Here is a 21,173-nt window from a genome sequence, read left to right as displayed (position 1 = left end):
GGCTCCTGCCTTTGGCCCAAGGCATGGTCCTGGAGTCCCGGGATCGAGTCCCGCGTCGGGCTCCCGGCATGGAGCCTGCTTCTCCCTCCTCCTGTGTCTCTGCCTCTGTCTCTCTCTCTGTGTCTATCATAATAAATAAATAAACAAACAAATAAACAAACACATACATACATACATGCCACCGAATGGAAAAGCCTGGCTAATCTTCCAAGCACAAAAGAACACAAGTATTACCTACTAAGAAGGCTTCCCTGACCATACCTTGTCCCTCAAGCTGAATTTAGTCCTCTCTCCTGTTTTCAGAGCACCATATCATACTTGTATTACACCTTTTACCTTTTGAGTTGTGTTACTGTTTTGTCTATTGCACCATTAATCCGTAAACTTCTTAAACAAAATACTGTCTTATTTTGCGTTTCTTGAACCTAAAGGCAAGTAATTGCCATTTGCTGTTTTTTTTATAACTAGGTATTCTCTTTTTATTTATTAACTTATTAATACATATAAATATATTTATTGTAAAATATATATTTGTTAGTATGTACTTTTTGAGTTATGGTTTACTTTAGAATTCTAGCTATAAAAGCTGAAAGGAACTATAGAAATCATCTGATCTGGTGTAGTTGGATGGTTAGAATCAGCTGGGGAAGCTTTATTTATTTATTTATTTATTTATTTATTTATATTTTTTTTAATTTTTATTGATTTATGATAGTCAGAGAGAGAGAGAGAGAGGCAGAGACACAGGCAGAGGGAGAAGCAGGCTCCATGCACCGGGAGCCTGACGTGGGATTCGATCCCGGGTCTCCAGGATCGCGCCCTGGGCCAAAGGCAGGCGCCAAACCGCTGCGCCACCCAGGGATCCCTGGGGAAGCTTTTAATGATTAGATTTCAGTGGCATGTGGCTCAGGTCATGGTCCCAAAGTCCTGGGTTGAGTCCTGCATTGGGAGCCTGCTTCTTCCTCTGCCTGCCACTCCCCACGCTTGTGCGCATATGTGTGCGAGCATTCTCTCTGTCAAATAAATAAATAAAATCTTTTTAAAAAATTAAAAAATAAATGATTAGATTTCATCTCACATGAATTAAATCAGAATATTGTGGGTCCAAGTACCAGTATTTTTAAGCTACCAGATGGTTGTAATTTTTAGTCAGGGTTGAGAACCATTGATTCTAGTCTAACAGTGAAGTGGCAAAAGCCAAGGGAGGTTAAATGACATGCCTCTGCTACATCTCAGTCTGGGATCTGAGACAAAACTAGGACCCAAGACTTCACATTTTCAGTGCAATGATTTCCACAGGGAGGCAGTGTAACATAATAATTACAGCAAAAATCAGAAAGCGTGGGTTAAAATTTCACATCATAGTGACTATGAGCTTGGCAAGTAACCTGTTCATACATCAAGGAAATAAATGAATCATATGTGTAACTCTTGGTTTGGAATTTTCCATGTACATAACAAGTGCTCAATAAATAATTATTTTCAGAAAATCTTTTTTTTCCTTAAGAACTTTGAAAGGTAAAATGAAAATAGGATCAGTATACTAGTTAAACATTCCTTTTATGCTTTGGTGGTTTTAACTGAAAGAGATGTGGCCATTTTTCGTGATTCTTCAGCATTTATGCCTGTTTCTTCATATTATATCATGAAACTGAGCCTACTGTTCCTCTTAACTAGTTTCTAATATGGGTTTCTTTTGCCTCAGGTACTGGCCCCTCTTCCTGGAGGGATTTCACCACAGACAGGTGTCATCATTCAGCCACAGCAAATCTTATTTACAGGAAATAAGACTCAAGTTATACCTACAACAGTGGCTGCCCCTACACCGGCACAAGCACAGATAACTGCAACTGGCCAACAGCAGCCACAGACCCAGCCTGCTCAGCCACAGGCTCCGCTGGTGCTACAGGTTGATGGAACTGGGGACACATCATCTGAAGAAGATGAAGATGAAGAAGAAGACTATGATGATGAGGAAGAAGAAGACAAAGAGAAAGATGGAGCTGAAGATGGGCAGGTAGAAGAAGTAAGTTTATAGTCAAAGACTTGAAATGAGAAACTACTCAATCATTTCTTTTACTTGGTGCCAAACTGATGAATTATATTCTATTTTTTCAGAGGCTATTAAGGTGTTACACAATATAGGATTTTATTTTATTTTTTTTTAAATTTTTTTTTAATATAGGATTTTAAATACGAAGTTGGATTGTTGTAACCTAGTAAGGTTTTTAGATGGTTCTGGTTGTACTTATCATCATAGAATACTGTTTCATATACCTGGTAATAAAAAATAAATGTATATTGAATTGAGTTGTATTTATAAAGGGGGTGGACACAATGCAAGTAATTCTAATTTTCTGGCTTATGCATTCATGCTGTGATTCAAACACAAGACATTGGTAGATAAAATGAGGTTGTTTGCTTCAATAATTAAAAAAGATACAGCAACATCTGGGAAGAGAGGACACTTGAGGAAAAAGCTAAATGTGACAGACTTATTCATGAATAACTTTCTTTTGGTCTGTATTCTGTACCAGTTCCTTACAACACTTTATCTACTCCTAGTCCCTGTCATGAGTTAAGCAAACCATCCTTTGTTATTCATCCTTATATATTTCTAGAAGCATATAAATATATCTTTGTTTTCCTCAGTGTTCCTGCTTAGTTACTTGTGTTCAATATGTTTGTCTTAACCATAGTTTTTGTTCAATGCTTTCTACAACTTAAGATGTAATTTTATCTTAGTACAAAGTTCTTTATATCTAATGTTCTTAAGTATTGTTTTACTAAATATTGAATAAATACAAATGAATAAAAAATATTTTAAGATCAAAACACCCTTAAGTCCATATCTAGTTAAAAGTAATCCCATTATGGGGCACTGGGTGGCTCGGTCAGTTAAGGTCCTACTTTTGATTTTGGCCCAGGTCATGATCTCAGGGTTGTAGGATGGAGCCCCACATCAAGCTCCACACTCAGTGCAGAGTTTGCTTTTGAGATTGTCTCTCCATTTCCCTCTTCCCCTACCCCTGCTCCTGAATGCTCCCTCTAAATAGATAAATAAATAAAATCTTTAAAATACATATAACAATCCCATTATTTTATTAAAGTACCCTGAGTACCTTGCCCCAATCCCCATCCTCCTCCTGTCATCAGAGTAACCATGCTTATGAATTCTGTGTTTATCATTAACTTGCCTTTATGTTTACTATCTGTATTTATATTCCTGAAGAGCAATGTTTAGTTTTGAATGCCCATTTATAAAACAAATGGGATAATTCTGTTATTCTTCTGCATGTTGATTGCTTTTTTTATCCCTTAGAATACTATTTCTGAGGTTCATCTCAGTTGCATATACTGTAATTATTTTCACTATTGAATATACCATATTTGGTTTCTCCATTTTTTTTTTTTTTTAATGATGTGATGGGCATTAGGGTTGTTTCTATTTGTTTACTCTTAACGGTTATAACATATTTTGGAGTATGTTTTCTGGGGACACATATGCATAACTTTCTTTTAAGGGTTATACCTAACCATTGAATTACTGGATTCTAAGGCATCCATATTTTCAACTTTACAATAAAATGCCAAACTATTGTGCTAATATGTCTTCACTGATACTTGATATTGTCAAGCTTCTTAATTTTTGCAGGTCTGATAGATAGAAAATGGTGTTTCCATTTAGTTTTAATTTGAATACTAATGAGATTTAGCATCTTTGATTCTTTCATGTTTTCTATAGGCAATCAGATATTAAAAATGACTGCTTTTCTTGCTTCATTGGCTCAGCCTTCTGGAACAATATTGATTAGAAATACCAGGCACCCTTACCTTGTTCTTAGGGGCCCTTCTGTGATTCACTATTAAATATAATGTTTACTATAGGCTTTTTATGAACATCTTTTTATCAGGTTAAAGAAGTTCCCTTTATTCAAATTAACTAAGAGCTTTGCTTTGATTTTTAAAATCTAAATGAATGTTGAATTTTGTTAAATACTTTCTGCAACTGTTAGATAATCATACAATTTCTTATCCTTAATGTGTTATTTAATACCTAATTGTGTTAGTTGGTTTTCTACTTATAACCACTTTTGTATTTGTTGGATAGCACTACTTAGTCATTCTGTATTACTCTTTTTATAAATTGCTGAATTCACTTTGTTTAGGACTTTTCCTGTATATTCATGTACTGTCTGTGATTTTCTGTTCTCATACTCGTACTAGGTTTTCAGGTTTATGATAGCATTATAAAAATATTGGCAAGTGTTCTGTCTTCATTGGACTTTTTTTTTTTTTAAGATATACTTAATTCTGGGAATATTTGTTAAAGTATGCTGCTAAGAATATCTGATTCTGGTAATGTCCTTACTCTGTTCAAGTATTGTTTCTTTTTGAGACAATTTGGATAAGTTTTATTATTCTAGGACTATATATGTAGATTTTGAAATTAACATAAAGTTAATGATAATCATCTTTTTGATTCCAGAATCACTTGTAGTCATTCCTTTTTTAAATTCTCATTTCTGATATTTTTTCTGCCTTCTTGCTCTTTTTTTTTTGTTGAGTCTTGCAAGAGGTATGTTGATTTCATTAATGTTTTTAATAATTAACTTATAGCTTTATTCTGTAATTTCTATTTCATTAATTTTTGTTCTGACTTAACAATTTTATTTGTAGAGAATATGATCTTTGTGATGTATGCATCCTTTGAAATTGATTGAGACTTGCTCTATGCGGTCAGTGTTGCGTATGCTTCCTGTATACTTGAAAAGACTTTTTTTTAAAAATTTTTATTTTTTTATTTATTTATGATAGTCACACAGAGAGATAGAGAGAGGCAGAGACATAGGCAGAGGGAGAAGCAGGCTCCATGCACCGGGAGCCCGACGTGGTATTCGATCCCGGGTCTCCAGGATTGCACCCTGGGCCAAAGGCAGGTGCTAAACCGCTGCGCCACCCAGGGATCCCTTGAAAAGACTTTTTTTGCAGTTGTCTGATTGTCTTCTATATATGAGAATTAGATTGTTAATAGTTTTCTTTGGATATTCTATATCCTTACTAATATTTTTTGTGTGTTTACACCATCATCGATGACTGAGAGAGATGTTCAGATCTCCTACTATGATGGTGGATTTGTTCTGTCATTATGCTCTTTATATTTTGAACCTAAAAGTAGACACATATAAGCTTAAACTTACACTTTCTAGTAAATTGAGCCATTTATGATGATGTAGTTTCCTATTTTATCTCCAGTAATTTTTTTTTTTTTTTTTGGTCCATACAGTCTCTTTTGTATGATAGTATAGAGCCATACCAACTTTGTTTCAGTTAGAATAGCTTTCATTCTTTCCTTTCAAATTTTTTGGATCCCAAAGCTTTAGGTGTATCTTTTTTTATGTGGAATACTGCTGTGTATGCTATCATCTTACAACATTTTTACATGAGCCAAGACTATTCAGCAGGAAAAGAATGGTCTTACCAAATAGTAGCTTGGACAACTGAATATCCACATGCAAAACAGTGAAGTTGGACCCCTACCTCACACAATATACAAAATTAACTCAAAATGGGTCAAAAGACCTAAACATAAATAAGACCTAAAACTATAAAATTCTTAGAAGAAAATAGGGCAAAAGCTGAATAACACTGGGTTTGGCAATAGTTTCTTAGATATGACACCAAAAGCACAAGCAATAGAAAAAAATAACAGATTTAATAGATTAAAAACTTGTGTGTCTCTAAGAACAATATCCAAAAAGTGAAAAGATAGCCTACAAAATAGGAGAAAATATTTGCAAATCCTCTGATAGGGGCTTATTATGCAGAATAGAAAATTTTGGAATTCAACAACTAACAAGCAACTCTATTCCAAAATGGGTAAAGGACATAAATAGACATTTCTCCAAGGAGGATATACAAATAAGCCAACAAGTATGTGAAAAGATGCTCAACATCATTAGTTATTACAGTAATGCATATATCAAAACCATAAAGAGATACCACTTCATATTTACCAGGATGGCTATAATCAAAAAAGATAAAAAAGGAAACAGATGTTGGTGAGATATGGAGAAATTGGAGCTCTTTTGCATTGCAGGTGGGAATGGAAAATAGTGTAGCTGCTGTGGAAAATGATTTGGTGGTTCCTCAAAATGTTAAGCATAAAGTTATCATATGACAGAGCAGTTCTAAGTATATGTATAAGAGAATTGAAAACTGTTACTCAAAAGCTTGTATGTGAATGTTCAAAACTGTTTACAAAATCCAAAAGATGTAAATAACCCAAATGTCTATCAATTGATGGATGGACAAATTAAAATGTGGTTTATCTGTGCAGTGGAATATTATTTAGCCATTAAAAGGAACAAAGTAGTGGTTTATGCTACAACATGGATGAGCCTCACATATTATAAATAAAAGCAGCCACACCACACGTCCTTACATATGTATACTGTATGTTTGCACTTATATGAACTATCTAGAGGTAAATATATAGTGACCAAAAAAGATTAGTGTAGGACTGGGGAGAGTAGGGATGGGAAGTGAGTGACTGCTTGATGGTAAAGGTGATGAAATTGTTGTGAAATTAGTGATGATAATTGCACACGTTATGAATGTACTAAGTATGACTGGTACACTCTAAAATGATTAAAATGGTGAATTTTATGTTATATGAATTTTATGTGAATAAATTGTTTTTACATTTACATTGATGATATCTATTTTAAATTAAAGAATATAGATACACGTGTGTGAGGTATATGCCTAGACTTAGTGTCATCTTGATTACATTCCTTTCCTCTTTTATTTTGTCGTTACCTTCTCTGTTAATTAGAAATCTATGAGTTCTATTTTTTATCTTCTCAATTAGTTGAAGTCCGGTGTAACATGGTTGGTCATTTTATGTTCTAGTTAGATCTTGACCTTTAATTTTTAATTCTCTTTGGGACTGAGCTCCCTCCTACCTCACCCCTCCCACATGTATCCTTTTAATTTCAATGCCTTAGTTATACAAGCATCTGCCATCACCATCACAATGGTAGACATGCTAATAATATAGAGTCTTGGTCCTCAGTGTGTAGACAAGCCAGAATGCTAGCCTGGTTTATAGCCCTTTTTTCCTCCTCCAACTTCACCATTGTTTTTCCCTTTTACTTTTACTCTGCTGTTTCTGGTGGCACATCGTGCCATTATCACATTAAACCTTCATATTTTCTTAGATTACCTTCTAGACATCTTAAACAGTTCTTGGAGAGAGTGATCTTGTGCTGTTCGGAAAGAATGAAGGAAATAAACATCTTTTCAGACTTAAAAGTTGTAAGCTTAACTTTTTATTTTTGATTTCTTGCTGCAATTTCAGTAAAATTGGCCCAGTTTTAACATAGCTGATTAACAGTAAATTTGTGGTATACGTGTGTGTATATGGTTCTGTCTGAATCTTCATTCTCAAAGAACATCAAGGTCATTGTATTTCTTTTCCTTGAATATTAGAAGGACCTTTTTCTAATAATACATGAAATATAAATAAATACTCTTCTTTCTTATTTGTAGGAGCCCCTCAACAGTGAAGATGATGTGAGTGATGAGGAAGGACAGGAACTCTTTGATACAGAAAATGTTGTTGTATGCCAATATGATAAGGTAAGGATTTTATCAGGTTACTGATTTTTTTTTCTGATGTAATTTCTTCTATCTTTTCTACCTTGTTGAACATTTTGGCAGCTGATTGATGCCTCTTATGTTCAGTATAAACCAGATGATTGTAAACATTGTTATAGTTTAGTAGATTACTTTAATGAGAAATTAATAGTATAGCTTTACATTTGAAAAATGCTATGAATGATAAGAGGAGAGGTAGGCATTTTTTCAATTTACACTGTCTCCCAACTTACAAAGTAAACAGTCATTTTGGGGTTATCGTTTAACATTATTAACCCAGCTGTTTTCCATTTAGTTTCAACCAGCTCAAAACTAAAAGGATTTAATTGAATGTTGTCACTTTTTTTCATTACTAAGAGGAGAAATAGGGCAGTAAACAAGACTGTTAACTAACATGTTTTTACTGAAAATCAGTTTAAAAATTATTTAGCTCTACTGTATTTTTGGTAGCATTAGGTATTTTTAAACTAGGTCTGTGAGAATTAGCTATTGGATTCTTGTTTTCCTAATTCTTCAAAAAAGTGCTGCTTTCCAAGTATTTTTATTACAGTTATTGGCATTATTGTTGAGATTTAGTTATGTATTGAAACATTTAATTTGTAATAAAATTATTTTCTATAATCATTAAATTTATAATCTACAAATTATATTGCATTTGTAATTTAACTTGAACAGTAGTCATTACCAAATGATGAAAACCCTAACAGAAGCCATTGGGCTTTTGTTTGTAAGCACTACTCATTCACTAAATAAATACTTACCAAGTATTTGTTATTAAGCATGTGCCAGGAATTGGAGCTATAGTCATGATCATGCAAAATTTGTGCCTTACATGAATTTCCTTTACAAATGATGAAAATCTTACACTTGTGTTGTTATTTATAGAAATGAAACTTCTAAGTTACCATGCTTATTGCATATAAATAGCCATATTTATTGGAAATAGATCTATAGGGAAATGTCAAAACAATTTATTTTGTAATGAAAAGGTAAAGTCAAACCAGTTACTTACAGTAACTGTAACAGGATTACAGAATAAAGTCAGTGAGGTCATTCATAAACATAATTATCAGAGCATCCACTTTTGTACTGTGTGAATATTGGGTGAGCATTATTAAAACCTTATATCAGGGACATTATAATAAATGTAATAATTTCTTGTTATACTTTTGTAGTGGAAGAGTGTAATGTTAAAATAGATACCAATAAACCTTTGTTGTCAGGAAATCTCAAAGGAACCTCATGCAACCAAAATATCTAGAACATAGTTTCATGATGATAAGATGTCAGATTTATCAGGCAAGAGAGACCTTTACCCTTAGGTAGATTGAAGAACATACTTCTGAGTATTTTCACATTGTAAGATGGGTTGTATTATTCTCTGGTACAAATTGTACACATAACATTTTAAATGTTAAAATTGGTTTGTTTTGCTCCTAGAGACTTTTTAAAGTTTTAAGCAGAAATTGAAATAGTTTTAAGTAGTATGTTAAACAATAAACAATTTTAAAATTCGCAGAGATCTAATTTTTAGAATCAGATGAGTTCTGGAGGGCTGGGCTTGATGTTTTAGTCAATAATAAAGAATCCTTGTGTTCTATGAATGGTTAAAATGGGGTTGGATATGGTTTGAGCCAACTTGAATTTTACGATTTTATTTCTGAAACCTAAACTTTAGGATTTCAACAATGAGTCCATTTTAGAAACCATTATAGAAAGAATAATGAAGTTTATGTTGCCAATCAAATCAAAATTGTAGTTAAACCTAATAATGAAACAGAGTTCTCCCTTTTATGGATAGATAAGGACTGATGGCATCAATTGTGGAGGCTTCAGCCTTAATTATTGGTAATTTTACTTAATATGTTTGTCATTAGGAAATTTAAGAGCCCTTTCTTCTGAAGTGCTGAGTATGTGGATTGTTTGATCCTGAAACTTTTCTTCATTTGCTTTTTGCAAGTTGTCATGCAGCAGGATACAATCAGTTTCTTTACTTGTCTGGGGAATTCTCTTTCCTGGCTACTTACCACTTTCTTGCTTGTATAATCCCATTGTCTTTCAAGTTGTAGTCACTCATTTCATGATGGAAATAAATTTGTGTGCCCATTTTTGGATAGATACTATTTTTTCTGTAGGGAGTCAAAGAAAAGAGAAAGAGGTCTTTTCACTCAACAGAGTGTCTATGATGTCCCACGGTACTGTACTAGGAAGTTCAGATAAACTAGTGAACAAAATAAAGCAATCCCTGCCATTGGGAAGTTTAGTCAAGGGAGACAGATGGTAAAATGTAAAAAATAAATAAATAATTACGGTATGTTAGAAGCTGATAATTGGTAGGAAAGGGAGACAGTTACAGTTTTTAAAAGGTTAGTCTTGTTAGATCTTTTAGGAAGATGACATTTGAACAAAGCCTTGAAGAGAGTTAGCCTTGTCGTTATCTGGTAACAGAGCCTGTCTATTGTATGTGAGAGGTGGCATGGATACCAGATGTAAGGGAAGGGACATATAGTTAGCAGATTAATAAGTTAGGAGGTAAGTGGGGCAGGTGATATGGAAGTTTGTGAAGACTTGGTCTCTTATCAGTGAATTTGGAAGTTACTGGAAGGTTTCAAATAGATGTAGTATCACGTACATTGTAATTCTAACAGGATTACTTTGCCTTCTTCAAGAGCAGATTGTGTGAAGGAAGCAGAGGTTGAAACAAGGAGTCTAACAGGAATATTGTAGTAATCCAAGTGTGATAATGGTAAGTTAGGCCCAGGGGAGTAGCATTGGAAATGGTGAGAAGCAGCTAAATCTTGGATATGTTTTGAAGGAGAATGAGCAGGATTTTCTAACTCTTTTTGGATATGTGGTTGAAAAGAAAAAAGGAATCAAGAATGATTCCAAGATTTTTTGATGAGGAACCAGAAGGAAGAATGGAGAGGCCATCAACTCAGATGGGAAAGGCTGAAAGATGGAGCAGGTTTGGCTGAGGAAAGTGATCGGTTTTGAACATAAGTTTAGTTGTATTTATTTATTTATTTATTTATTTATTATTTATTTATTTATTTATTTATTTATTTATTTATTTATTTATTTATTTATTTCAATATATGAAGTGTTGTTTGACCTTTTTTTTTTTTTTTTTTAGTCCCAAAAGATAGATCAGTGAATGGTAGCTTGAAGGAAACAGATTTCATTAAGGGATAAAGTATGGGAAGACTTAAAATAGGTCCAGCATGGAATAACTTAATTTGCAGTTCTTTGCCCCCCCCACTTCTAATCATACTCAAGCAGATACTGAACAAGTTTGCCAACTATTGTTGGCAACTCTCATGGAAATGTTGGGAGGTTAGGCCATGGAAATATTGGGAGGTTAGAGCATGGAATTTTATGAATGGGTTCTCAGAAAATATATGTAATGAACATTTCTGGATTATTATATGAAGTGGCCTGGTTTAGTAAAAGGTGTCTTGGGTTTGAGAATCTCTTTGTCACTTACTAGCAATATGTCCCTGGTCAACTCATCGAACCTATCCAAGTTATGATTATGTCTTTTGAAAATTACTTGATTTTGAAGTTCCCTTTAGATCAGAGAAGAAGGAGAACTATAGGCCCCTTCTTTAAAGATACAGAGCTTGAACTGAAAATTAAATCATGCATGGGATTTATTAGGAAAGAGAAGAAAGGTCACTTCAGTTGATTAAGTTTCTCCTTAAAACTATGAATTACGGGACGCCTGGGTGGCTTAGTGGTTGAGCATCTGCCTTTGGCTCAGGTCATGATCCCGGAGTCCCGGGATTGAGTCCCACATCGGGCTTCCTGCATGGAGCCTGCTTCTTCCTCTGCCTGTGTCTCTGCCTTTCTCTCGGTCTTTCTCATGCATAAATAAATAAAATCTTAAAAAAAAAAAATCTGTGAATTACAAATAACTGAAAACTATAAATGAAGGTAAAGAGGGTAGTGCCCATGGTCTGGCCCAGTTTAAACACTACCCTTACCCCTTTGGCTTAATTGCAGATATACATAGTTTTTGAAATTTGTGAGTAACTGAATGATCAGCATTCCCTCAGATGTTATTTGTTAATACTGCCATGTATAAGAGTCCATGTTAGGTCTTGAGAAAACTATAAGGAATTTTACTTTGGTAGAAGAAATTTTTCATAATTGTATATACTTAGAAATGTGTTTGGAAATGCCACTGAAAATCATTAGGAGAGTGTACTTTCAGCTGATGTGATTCATACTTTTAGCTGAAGCTTTGAGGAGAACACAGTATTTTTGAATAAGGATGATACTTCTTTTGATTGAAATACAGTCTTTGAGGAATGTGGAGGCAGGAAATGAGCTTGGAAGGTGAATTATTCCCAGGTCATTTAGAGATAGAAATGGTCAAGTAGAGATGATTGGTTAGAACTGTGCTTCTGGCAATGATGTTTATAAGATGATTAAAAGGAAGGTGAGAGTGAAGCCTGGAAATCATTTGGAAAGTTATTATAATAGATCAGGTAACAAGAGGCTAGTAATGTGGTAAATTAGAAGATAATTGGTAGCCATTGAGAAAACAGTTGCCAGGTGTCTTGTAGATAAGTAAAGTAGAATTAGAAAGTAATTAGAGGTTGGAAATCCTAGTATCAGTATGGATACTAATACTGTTGGACCATCATATTAGAAGAGTTAGCTATATAGATGTTGTTACTGTGTGTGAGGAAGAGAATGGTTGTAAACATGATTCCAGTATTGGGGATACTGGGGATATTGGGAATAGTGTCCTAGTGATCACTACGTAAGAAGAATGAAGAAAACCCCAAATTGTGTTTTTTTTTTTAAATTTTATTTATTCATGAGAGACAGAGAGAGAGAGGGAGAGACACAGGCAGAGAAGCCGACTCCATGCAGGGAGCCCGACAAGCCCAAATTGTTAAATGGTATAGACAAAATGAGTTATAGGCAAAACAATGGTCCAGAAGCATCAGGGAAAACAGATATTCTTATTTTAAAAGTTTTTCAGTGTAAAATTTCCTGTGAAAAAAAGAGACACGTGTATATGTAAACCTGGCAAAGATAAGATACTTTGCAGAGAAATATATTATTAATGAACACAAATACTAAGAACTATAAAATAAAATTAATTACAAATATATTTGTTTTTTAAAAATTCACCTAATGAATGGGAGATTTTTTTTTGTCAATTTTTTTTAAGGTTTTATTTATTTATTCATGAGAGACACACAGAGAAAGGCAGAGACACAGAGAGGCAGAGACAAGGACAGAAGCATACTCTGCAAGGAGCCCGATGCAGGGATCACTCCCTGAGCCGAAGGCAGAGACACTCAACCACTGACCCACCCAGGCATCCCCCTCTTTTTGGTCAAGTTTAACTTTATTAAGAAACCAGTTTGTCAAAAAAAAACCCTTTTAGCCTGCCCTAATGATATGAAACTAGAAATCAATTACAAGAAGAAAATTGGAAAATTCACAAATATTTGGAGATTAAACAGCATGCTACTGAATAATCGTTGAGTGAAAGGAGAAATCAAAAGAGAAAACAAATCTTGAGACAAATGAAAATGGAAATCTAGTATACCAAAACTCACAAGATGTAGTAAAAGCACTCTTAGATGGGAAGTTAATAGAGATAAATGCATACATCAAGAAACAAAAAAAATCTCAGGCTAACTTTATATCTCAGACAACTAGAAAAAGATCAAATGAAATCCAAAGTTAGGAGAAGAAAGGAAATAACAAAGATCAGAGTGGAAATAAATGAAGTAGAGACTAAAAAGACACCAGAAAAGATCAATGAAACTGGTTCGTTGAAAAGATGAACAAAATTGACAAATCATTAGTTAGACTCACCAAGAAAAAAAGGATAAGACTCAAAATCAGAAGTGAAAGCGGAGTTGTTATAATAGATACTACAAAAATACAAAGAATTCTAAGACTGCTATGAACAATTCTATGCCAAGAAATGGGACAACCTAGAAGAAATGGATAAATTCCTAATCAAAAACCTTCCAACAAACTCATAACTGGATGACTTTACTGGTGAACTATACCAGAATAAAAAAGAAATTTTATTTTATTTTATTTTATTTTATTTTATTTTATTTTATTTTATTTTATTTTATTTTATTTATTTTTATTTTTTATTTTTTTTATTTATGAGAGACACAGAAAGAGAGAGGCAGAGACACAGGCAGAGGGAGAAGCAGGCTCCATGCAGGGAGCCTGACGTGGGACTCAATCCCGGGTCTCTAGGATCACACCCTGGGCCGAAGGCGGGGCTAAACCGCTGAGCCACCCAGGCTGCCCTCAAAAAGAAATTCTTAAAGAAGAATTAATACCAGTCCTTCTCAAACTTTTCCAAAAACAGAAGAGGAGGAAACACTTTAAAATCACTTAACAAGGTCAGTATTACTCTGACACCTAAACCAGACAAGAGCACCACAGGAAAAGAAACTTATATGCCAGTATTCCTGATGAACACAGTTGCCAAAATCCTCAACAGAATTCTAGCAAACTGAATTCAACAGTCTATTAAGATGATCATATACTATGACCATGACCAAGTGGGATTTATTTCAGGGGATCCAAGGATGATTCAACACACACAAATCAATGTGGTAACTGATCACATTAACAAAATGAAGCATAAAAATCTTATCTCACTAGTGCAGAAACAGCATTTGGCAGAATTCAACATCATTTATGATAAAAACCTCTCAACAAAGTGGTTGTTAGAGGGTACATACCTACTTCAACATAATATAGGGCATATATGACAACCCTGCAGGTAGCACACTCAAAGGGGAAAAGCTGAAAGCTTTTTCTGTAAGATCAGGGACAAGACAAGAATGCTTTTTTTTATTCTTGCCATTTTTATTCAACATAGTATTAGAAGTTCTAGCCAGACTAGTTAGGCAAGAAAAAATAAGCATCTAAATTGGAAAGGAAGAAGTAAAACTGTCACTATTTATAGATGGCATAGTATTATATATAGAAGATCCTGAAGACTACACCGAATAACTGTTTATTACCGAAGTAATAAACAAATTCAGTGAAGTTGCAAGATACAAAATCAGTATACAAAATATGTTGCATTTCTATACGTTAACAAACTATCAGAAAGGGAGGTTAAAGCAATCCCATTTATTGCATCAAGAAGAATAAGACACATTGTAATAAATTTAACCAAGGAGATGAAACACCTGTGCACTGAAAACTATAAGACATTGATGAAGGAAACTGAAAAAGAAATAAATGGAAAAATATTTTATGCTCATTGATTTGAAAAAATATTGTTAAAGTGTTTGTACTACCTGAAGTGATCTACAGATTCAACAGATTCAGTGCAATCCAAATCAAAATGTCAGTGGCATTTTTCATAGAAATGAAAAAATAATCCTGAAATGCAAAAGACCCTGAAAAGCAATCTTAAGAGAGATGCATCATGCTCTCTGATTTTTATACTATATAACAAAGCTTTAAGAATTAAAACGGTGTGGTATTGGCATAAAATCAGACATGCAGATCAGTGGAACAGAAAAGAGCCCAGAAATGAACCCAAACATATGTATTCAGTTGATATACAACAAAGGAGCTAAGAATATACAATGGGGAAAGGACAGTCACTTCAATAAATGGTCTTGGGAAAGTCCCATGCAAAGGAATGAAACTGGACCACTATCTTAAAACATACACAAAAAATCAACTCAAGATAGATTAAAGACAAATGTAAAATCTGAAACCATAAAGCTAGAAGAAAACATAGGGAGTAAGCTCCTTGACATGGGTCTTGGTAATGTTTTAGATTTGGGAACAAAAGCAAAAATAAACAGGACTACATTAAACTATAGAGCTTCTGCATAGCAAAGGAAACCATTAACAAAATGAAAAAGACAACCTACAGAATAGAAAATATTTGCAAATCATCTATCTGATAAAGAGTTAATATCCAAAATGTATGGAGAACTCATACAACTCAGTAACAAAAAAGCAGTTCAATTTCAAAAATGGGCAGAACTGAATGGGTATTTTTCCAAAGAAAAAATAAAATGGCTAGCAGGTACATGCACAATATCACTATTCTTCAGGGAAATACAAATCAAAACCACAGCGAGATATCAGCTCATACTTGTCAGAATGACTGTTATGAAAAAGACAAGAAATAACAAGTGTTGGTGAGGTTGTGAAGAAAAGGGAACCCTTGTACACTTTTTGTAGAAATGTAAATTGTTACAGCCACTATGGAAAACTGCTTGGAGGTTCCTTGAAAAATAAAAAATAGGACTACTATATGATCCAGTAATTCAGCTTCCTGAATAGTTATTCAGAGGAAAGGAGAACACTAACTCTGAAAAGTTTATATCCTCCCATGTTCATTGCAGCATTATTTACAACAGCCAAGACATGGAAGCGACATAAGTGTCCATCAATGGATGAATGGATAAATAAAATGTGGTATATATTTATATATACACGATGTTATATTATTCAGCCATAAAAAAAGAAAGCAATCTTGTCATGACAGGAGTGAATCTTGAGAGCATTATGCTAAATGAAATAAGAGAAAAACAAATACTGTATGATCTCACTTTTATATGTGACTTCTACAACAACCAACCAAAACAAAACTGAACTCATAAATACAGAGAACAGAATGGTGGTTGCCAGAGGCCTTAGGATAGAGATTGGGGCAGATGTGTGAAGGGGGTCAAAAGTGCTAACTTGAAGTTATAAAATAAATGAATCATAAGGGTGTGATATAAAGCATGATAACTATACTTAATGCCAAATTATATACTTGAGAGTTGCCCAAAGAGTAGATGTTAAAAGTTTTCATCACAAAAAAAAAAAAAATTGTAATTATATATGATGATGGGTATTAACTAGGCTTATTATAACCTTGTAATATATACAAATAATCATGTGTAGCTGTAAGTAATGTTAAATATCAATTATATGTCAATTAAACAATTTATAAATGCACTAATTACAAGACAAAGATTTTGGTGTATGAATGGGTTTTGTGTTTCCTCTGTTTTTTGTCTCTATCTCTTATGCTCTTCTTTTGTTTATTTAGATACACAGAAGTAAAAACAAATGGAAATTTCATCTCAAGGATGGTATAATGAATCTTAATGGAAGAGATTATATATTTTCCAAAGCCATCGGAGATGCAGAATGGTGAAGAGTTGGTTCTTCTCTTTTATAAATAAAACAAAAGAAACTTAAAAAAAAAAATTTAAAGTGGACAGTTTGAAACTTGGGACATATACACCAACCAAAACTTAACTTCTGCATGTCAGAAAAGTGCAGTAGAATCAAAGCTACTGGAACAAAGAGACCTTGACAACATAGACACTACTTCTAACCGGCAAGCCATGGAACTGTAGCACCTGGGGTTGTTGGGGTGGGGAGGTTGGGGTTTTGGAAACCATAATTGTTGATTTTAAATACAGGTACCTGCCACCAGTAATTAGCATGTAAAGCTTTGTCTATATTCCTTCCTCCAACTTGGGTTCAATCAGAAGATACTTGTTGGAACGAACTGAAGAAAATTCCCTTTTGATAGATTGAACTGAAACTGCTTATTGTATGTGGTTATATTTGGTAAAAATTGCGTGTGAGCTTTTTACAAAAGGGTAAGAATTATGGTGTTGAATTTTAATTCACTTGTATAAGGAAACAATTTAGAACTCTCATAATAGGTCTTAAATATTTTTACTAGCTATTCTCCCTCAGTAATATATACCTCTTCCTTCCCTGCTTTATGAAACATCTGTTTAAGAGTTAAAGGAAGTAATCAGTGATCACAGTTTGGAGACAAAATTTGACCCAGGAATGGATATTTACTTAATTAGGTTTTTGTACTCATTAAATGTAATTTAAAGACTTGGGCCTCATAGAGTTGAGCAGAATTAAAATGACAACTTTTGGTTTCCTTACAGAGAAATATTTGTTTCTTTTAGTCCCATACCTTAAAAAGAAACCCCAGAGTGGCTCCTCAGGAATACAGTTTTATTTCACCGATACCATCTAGCTGAAATTACATACATAAGAATAGATATAGATTTTTTTCCCTGTTGGGGCTGAAGTATATGCTTATATATGTGTTTAATCTTTAAGCTAAGCAAACATTCAGATAACATCCTGTGCATTGATTGAAGCATTGGGCAGGTAGTGAGGACCTGGGTTTTTCTTAAACAGTTTAGTAATTATAAAAGTTTCTTGTGTTTACTAGTAAAGAATTTAAAAAGTATTCTAATTGAACAAATTTTTTAATTGCAACTTTGTAATTTGAGGGAGAAATTTTGGGGCTATAGGGGGTTGGGCCACTAAGTACATATTTACCTCTCTCTTATTTGGTGGCCCTTCCAGGCCATTGGTAATGTAGACATGGGCTCCAGTTTGCACATCGAGAAGAAAGCATAGAAATTTGACTTGTATATTAAGAATAATAGAAATTTAATATGTATATTAAGAATGCACAGTTCTGTATTCTGTAAGGGGCTCTAAGGAACAATATGGCAGTGCTGTGTTCTGTGTGAGCTAGTTGCCTGGGAGAACTGTAGGAACACTTGTCTTCATCTATGTTTTCTTATACCTAATTCTTTTTCATGGTCTATCTTGACAAATTTCACGTGTGTTTAAGTTACTTATATTTTGATTTTTTTGTCTTCCATTTTTGTCTTCCTTTTATTCGCCTTTGTGTGTGTTTCCAGAAATAACATAGAAACACTTTAATTGCAAAGAAAAACTGTGAGCTATTACGTGTTTCTTTTTAACACAAATCTTCAAACTTCTCAAAAAGTCTAGTCTTTTTTTTTTTTGCCTACTTTCCACACCACGTACCAACTTGGTCCCTTTAACTTATGTTCTGAACTTTGGTGTATATGATGGTTTCTAGCATGCTAGTAGTTAGGTTTTATTTAGATTCCATTAACTGGTAAGACGGTTTTAATTTTTACTATATTAATTTAGTTTTTTGGAGGGGAATTTTAATGTTTACCCCACTACTCTCAAAGCACACAGTTATTTGTTTTTTTGTTAATGAGACTGGGAGAAGGGAGGGTATGAAATCACAGAAATTCTGTTGTTCAGTTGTCCTTCAGTATAGTTGCTAGTAGGTTTATATTTACCCAGTGAAGAAGTCAACTACCTGAACTACCTATAAAAGCTTAGCAGTGCTGCAATGTTGATTGAAACCCTTTGGCTATATTGTAGTTCTTCTGCTACTGAACCTTGGATTACTATATGATATACAGCTCATATTTTGGGCCCTCCATGTAGACAAATATTTGTATTCATAGTAGAATTGTATACTGGCCTGTTTTTATAACGTTATTTTCAAACATGAACAACCACTGCTTTCAGAGTGACTCACTAAGGTTATTTTGAAGCAGGAAATAACCATTTGTATTTGCACCTGTGTATTGCATATTAATTATGGCATAGTTGGCAAATGCTTTTCTTTTACCTGTGAAAATTCTGAAAGCCGGTCCAAACAACACTGCATACCAAATTGTGCTCTTATATATTACTGCATCGTGTTCCTTTTTAATCAAATAGAATGTTTTGGTTTTATTATAGTGGCTTGCTATAAGAATGCCACTTGCTTATCTTTTACTGTACTTGAATTCTTAATCATGCTTTTACATTGTATTTAACAAATCATTTCATTTAGTTCCATAAAATGTCATTCCTTTAAAAAGGCAAGGATTCCCACTTTCAGAATTTTAAAATGAAAATAACATGTTTCTTCAAAGAGGGGAAATAGTTCAGACTTGACATTATGAAAAGAAGGTTTCAGAAAAGGATTTGTTTAAATTTGCACAGATGGTGATGGCACCTTTTATTGCAAAAACAAGATTAATGTTAATAGTGCTAAGGAAAATTTACACAAAATTACTAGGTAAAGTGTGGAAGTGTGTGCCTTTCAGTATATGTACTCTTTTTTTGGTGGTCATTTCGATAATCAGACCATTTGAATTGCCTGAGAGCACATTTAATTTCTGTGGAGAGCCACATTTGGCTAAAACAACTTTAATGTGCAATTAGTTTCTAGAGTAAAATGTCTGTTATATGAGAGGGATCTTTATATTGGGCTTTTATATTTTTTTAAATGTTCGCATTTCATTCTGTTAATTAAATGCCATCATATCACATGTATATTGTTGCCTCTCTTAAAATCAAAGCCATCTTGATGTTATTCTTAGGAATACATCAGGATCTGAGCGGTGTGTATAGTGACTAAAATGTGTTCTTGAAGAGCATATTCTAATAGATTCTGGTTTTAGCAAGAACATAAAAATATAATAGCTTTTGTATAAAGATTTTCTTTTGCTATATTGAAAATCAAAGATTTGGGTTTTTTTTTTTTTCCTGGTTTTTATGGAGGAATAAAAAAGGGTTGTCTCCCTCTGAGAGTAGTTTTTGGTTATCTTATAGCAATAATGTCACCATTCTTTTCAAAAGGTAAATATGCCTTGTACAGGAAAACAGACATAATTTCCTCTTGGGAGTTCCCTTTATATAACTTAGCATTTTCTTCCACTTGAGAAAATTCCTATATTTTCAGATTATTTCATCTTGAACTTTTTTGAACTTTTGTGCAATGGGATATTTTATTGATCCATCTTTGTACATTTTCATTTTACTTCATGTCTGTTTCCCACCTATGTCTGAGTCAGCTATTTCACATTTTGAATTCATTGGTTAAAACCTAGTTACTTTAAATAGTTCCTCATGAGTTTATATTAAATAGTTTTGCATTTTAATCTATTATGCTATGGAAATTATTCTGAAGTTTATAATTCCCTTTTAAGCCTGCCTTAGCCTATCTTTTGTCATTTTTTATGATTTAAGGAAGAATACACCGAACTTAATATTTGTGTTTATTTTAAGGAACAAGAGAAACGTTCTTCTCTTAAGGGAAGAACTACATTGAATTAGTAACTACTATTTTAGTCAAGGTTCCTTAAATCGGTCCAGTATGTGTCAGGGCTACAATTTTGGGGGAGGGGCTAATCCTTTTGCTGTTCTGAGCTACTATTGTCAACTGCTGTTGTACATACTGTTATGTGTAAGGGCGTAAATATATTTATTATGTTTGTAAAATTCATTCTGTACAATTGCAGATCAAGGTTGCTCTTCTGTGATATACAGGATATTATGTTTTAAAGACCATCTTGGAATACAATTAGAGAACTTAGTATTTTGATGTACTAAGACCTATTTTAAGTTTAATATTTTACCTTTGCAAAAACTTTAATTAAAGATGTTATTTAAAAAAGAGTAATGTTGCTTGCTTTGCTTACTAGTATATAACATTGTTATATAGATAACTGAATAAAATATACAGTTTAGAAAGGGAAATGCTTTAAATTGTTAGTTCCACTTATCAAAAGAAAAGGGAAGGGTATCGTTAAATTCTATACCTTTAAAATAAGTAGGGTGGGATGTCAATTAGAAATAGTAAACTGTGTTACAGATTCTTAGTATAAGAAGAATAGTTCTATTTTCCA

General features: G+C 33.5%; 1 protein-coding gene across 3 annotated transcripts in view; it reads left to right on the top strand.

Annotated features, from left to right (window-relative positions):
- The window catches only part of GTF2A1 (general transcription factor IIA subunit 1), a 47,645-nt gene extending 26,702 nt beyond the window's left edge, over positions 1-20,943 (top strand). For all 3 annotated transcript variants that reach the window (XM_049113372.1, XM_025443193.3, XM_035720195.2), the window contains exons 7-9: positions 1,706-2,026; positions 7,555-7,644; positions 16,730-20,943. In XM_049113372.1, coding sequence (XP_048969329.1) covers positions 1,706-2,026; positions 7,555-7,644; positions 16,730-16,837 — 519 coding nt within the window. In that variant the 3' untranslated portion in view covers positions 16,838-20,943. The remainder of the gene's footprint in view (positions 1-1,705; positions 2,027-7,554; positions 7,645-16,729) is intronic.
- The last annotated feature ends 230 nt before the right edge of the window (positions 20,944-21,173 follow it).

Source organism: Canis lupus, chromosome 8 (assembly GCF_003254725.2).
Source record: "Canis lupus dingo isolate Sandy chromosome 8, ASM325472v2, whole genome shotgun sequence".
Taxonomy (NCBI): Eukaryota; Metazoa; Chordata; class Mammalia; order Carnivora; family Canidae; genus Canis; species Canis lupus.
Note: the sequence above shows the minus strand (reverse complement) of the source record. Positions and strands in the feature narration are given on the sequence as shown.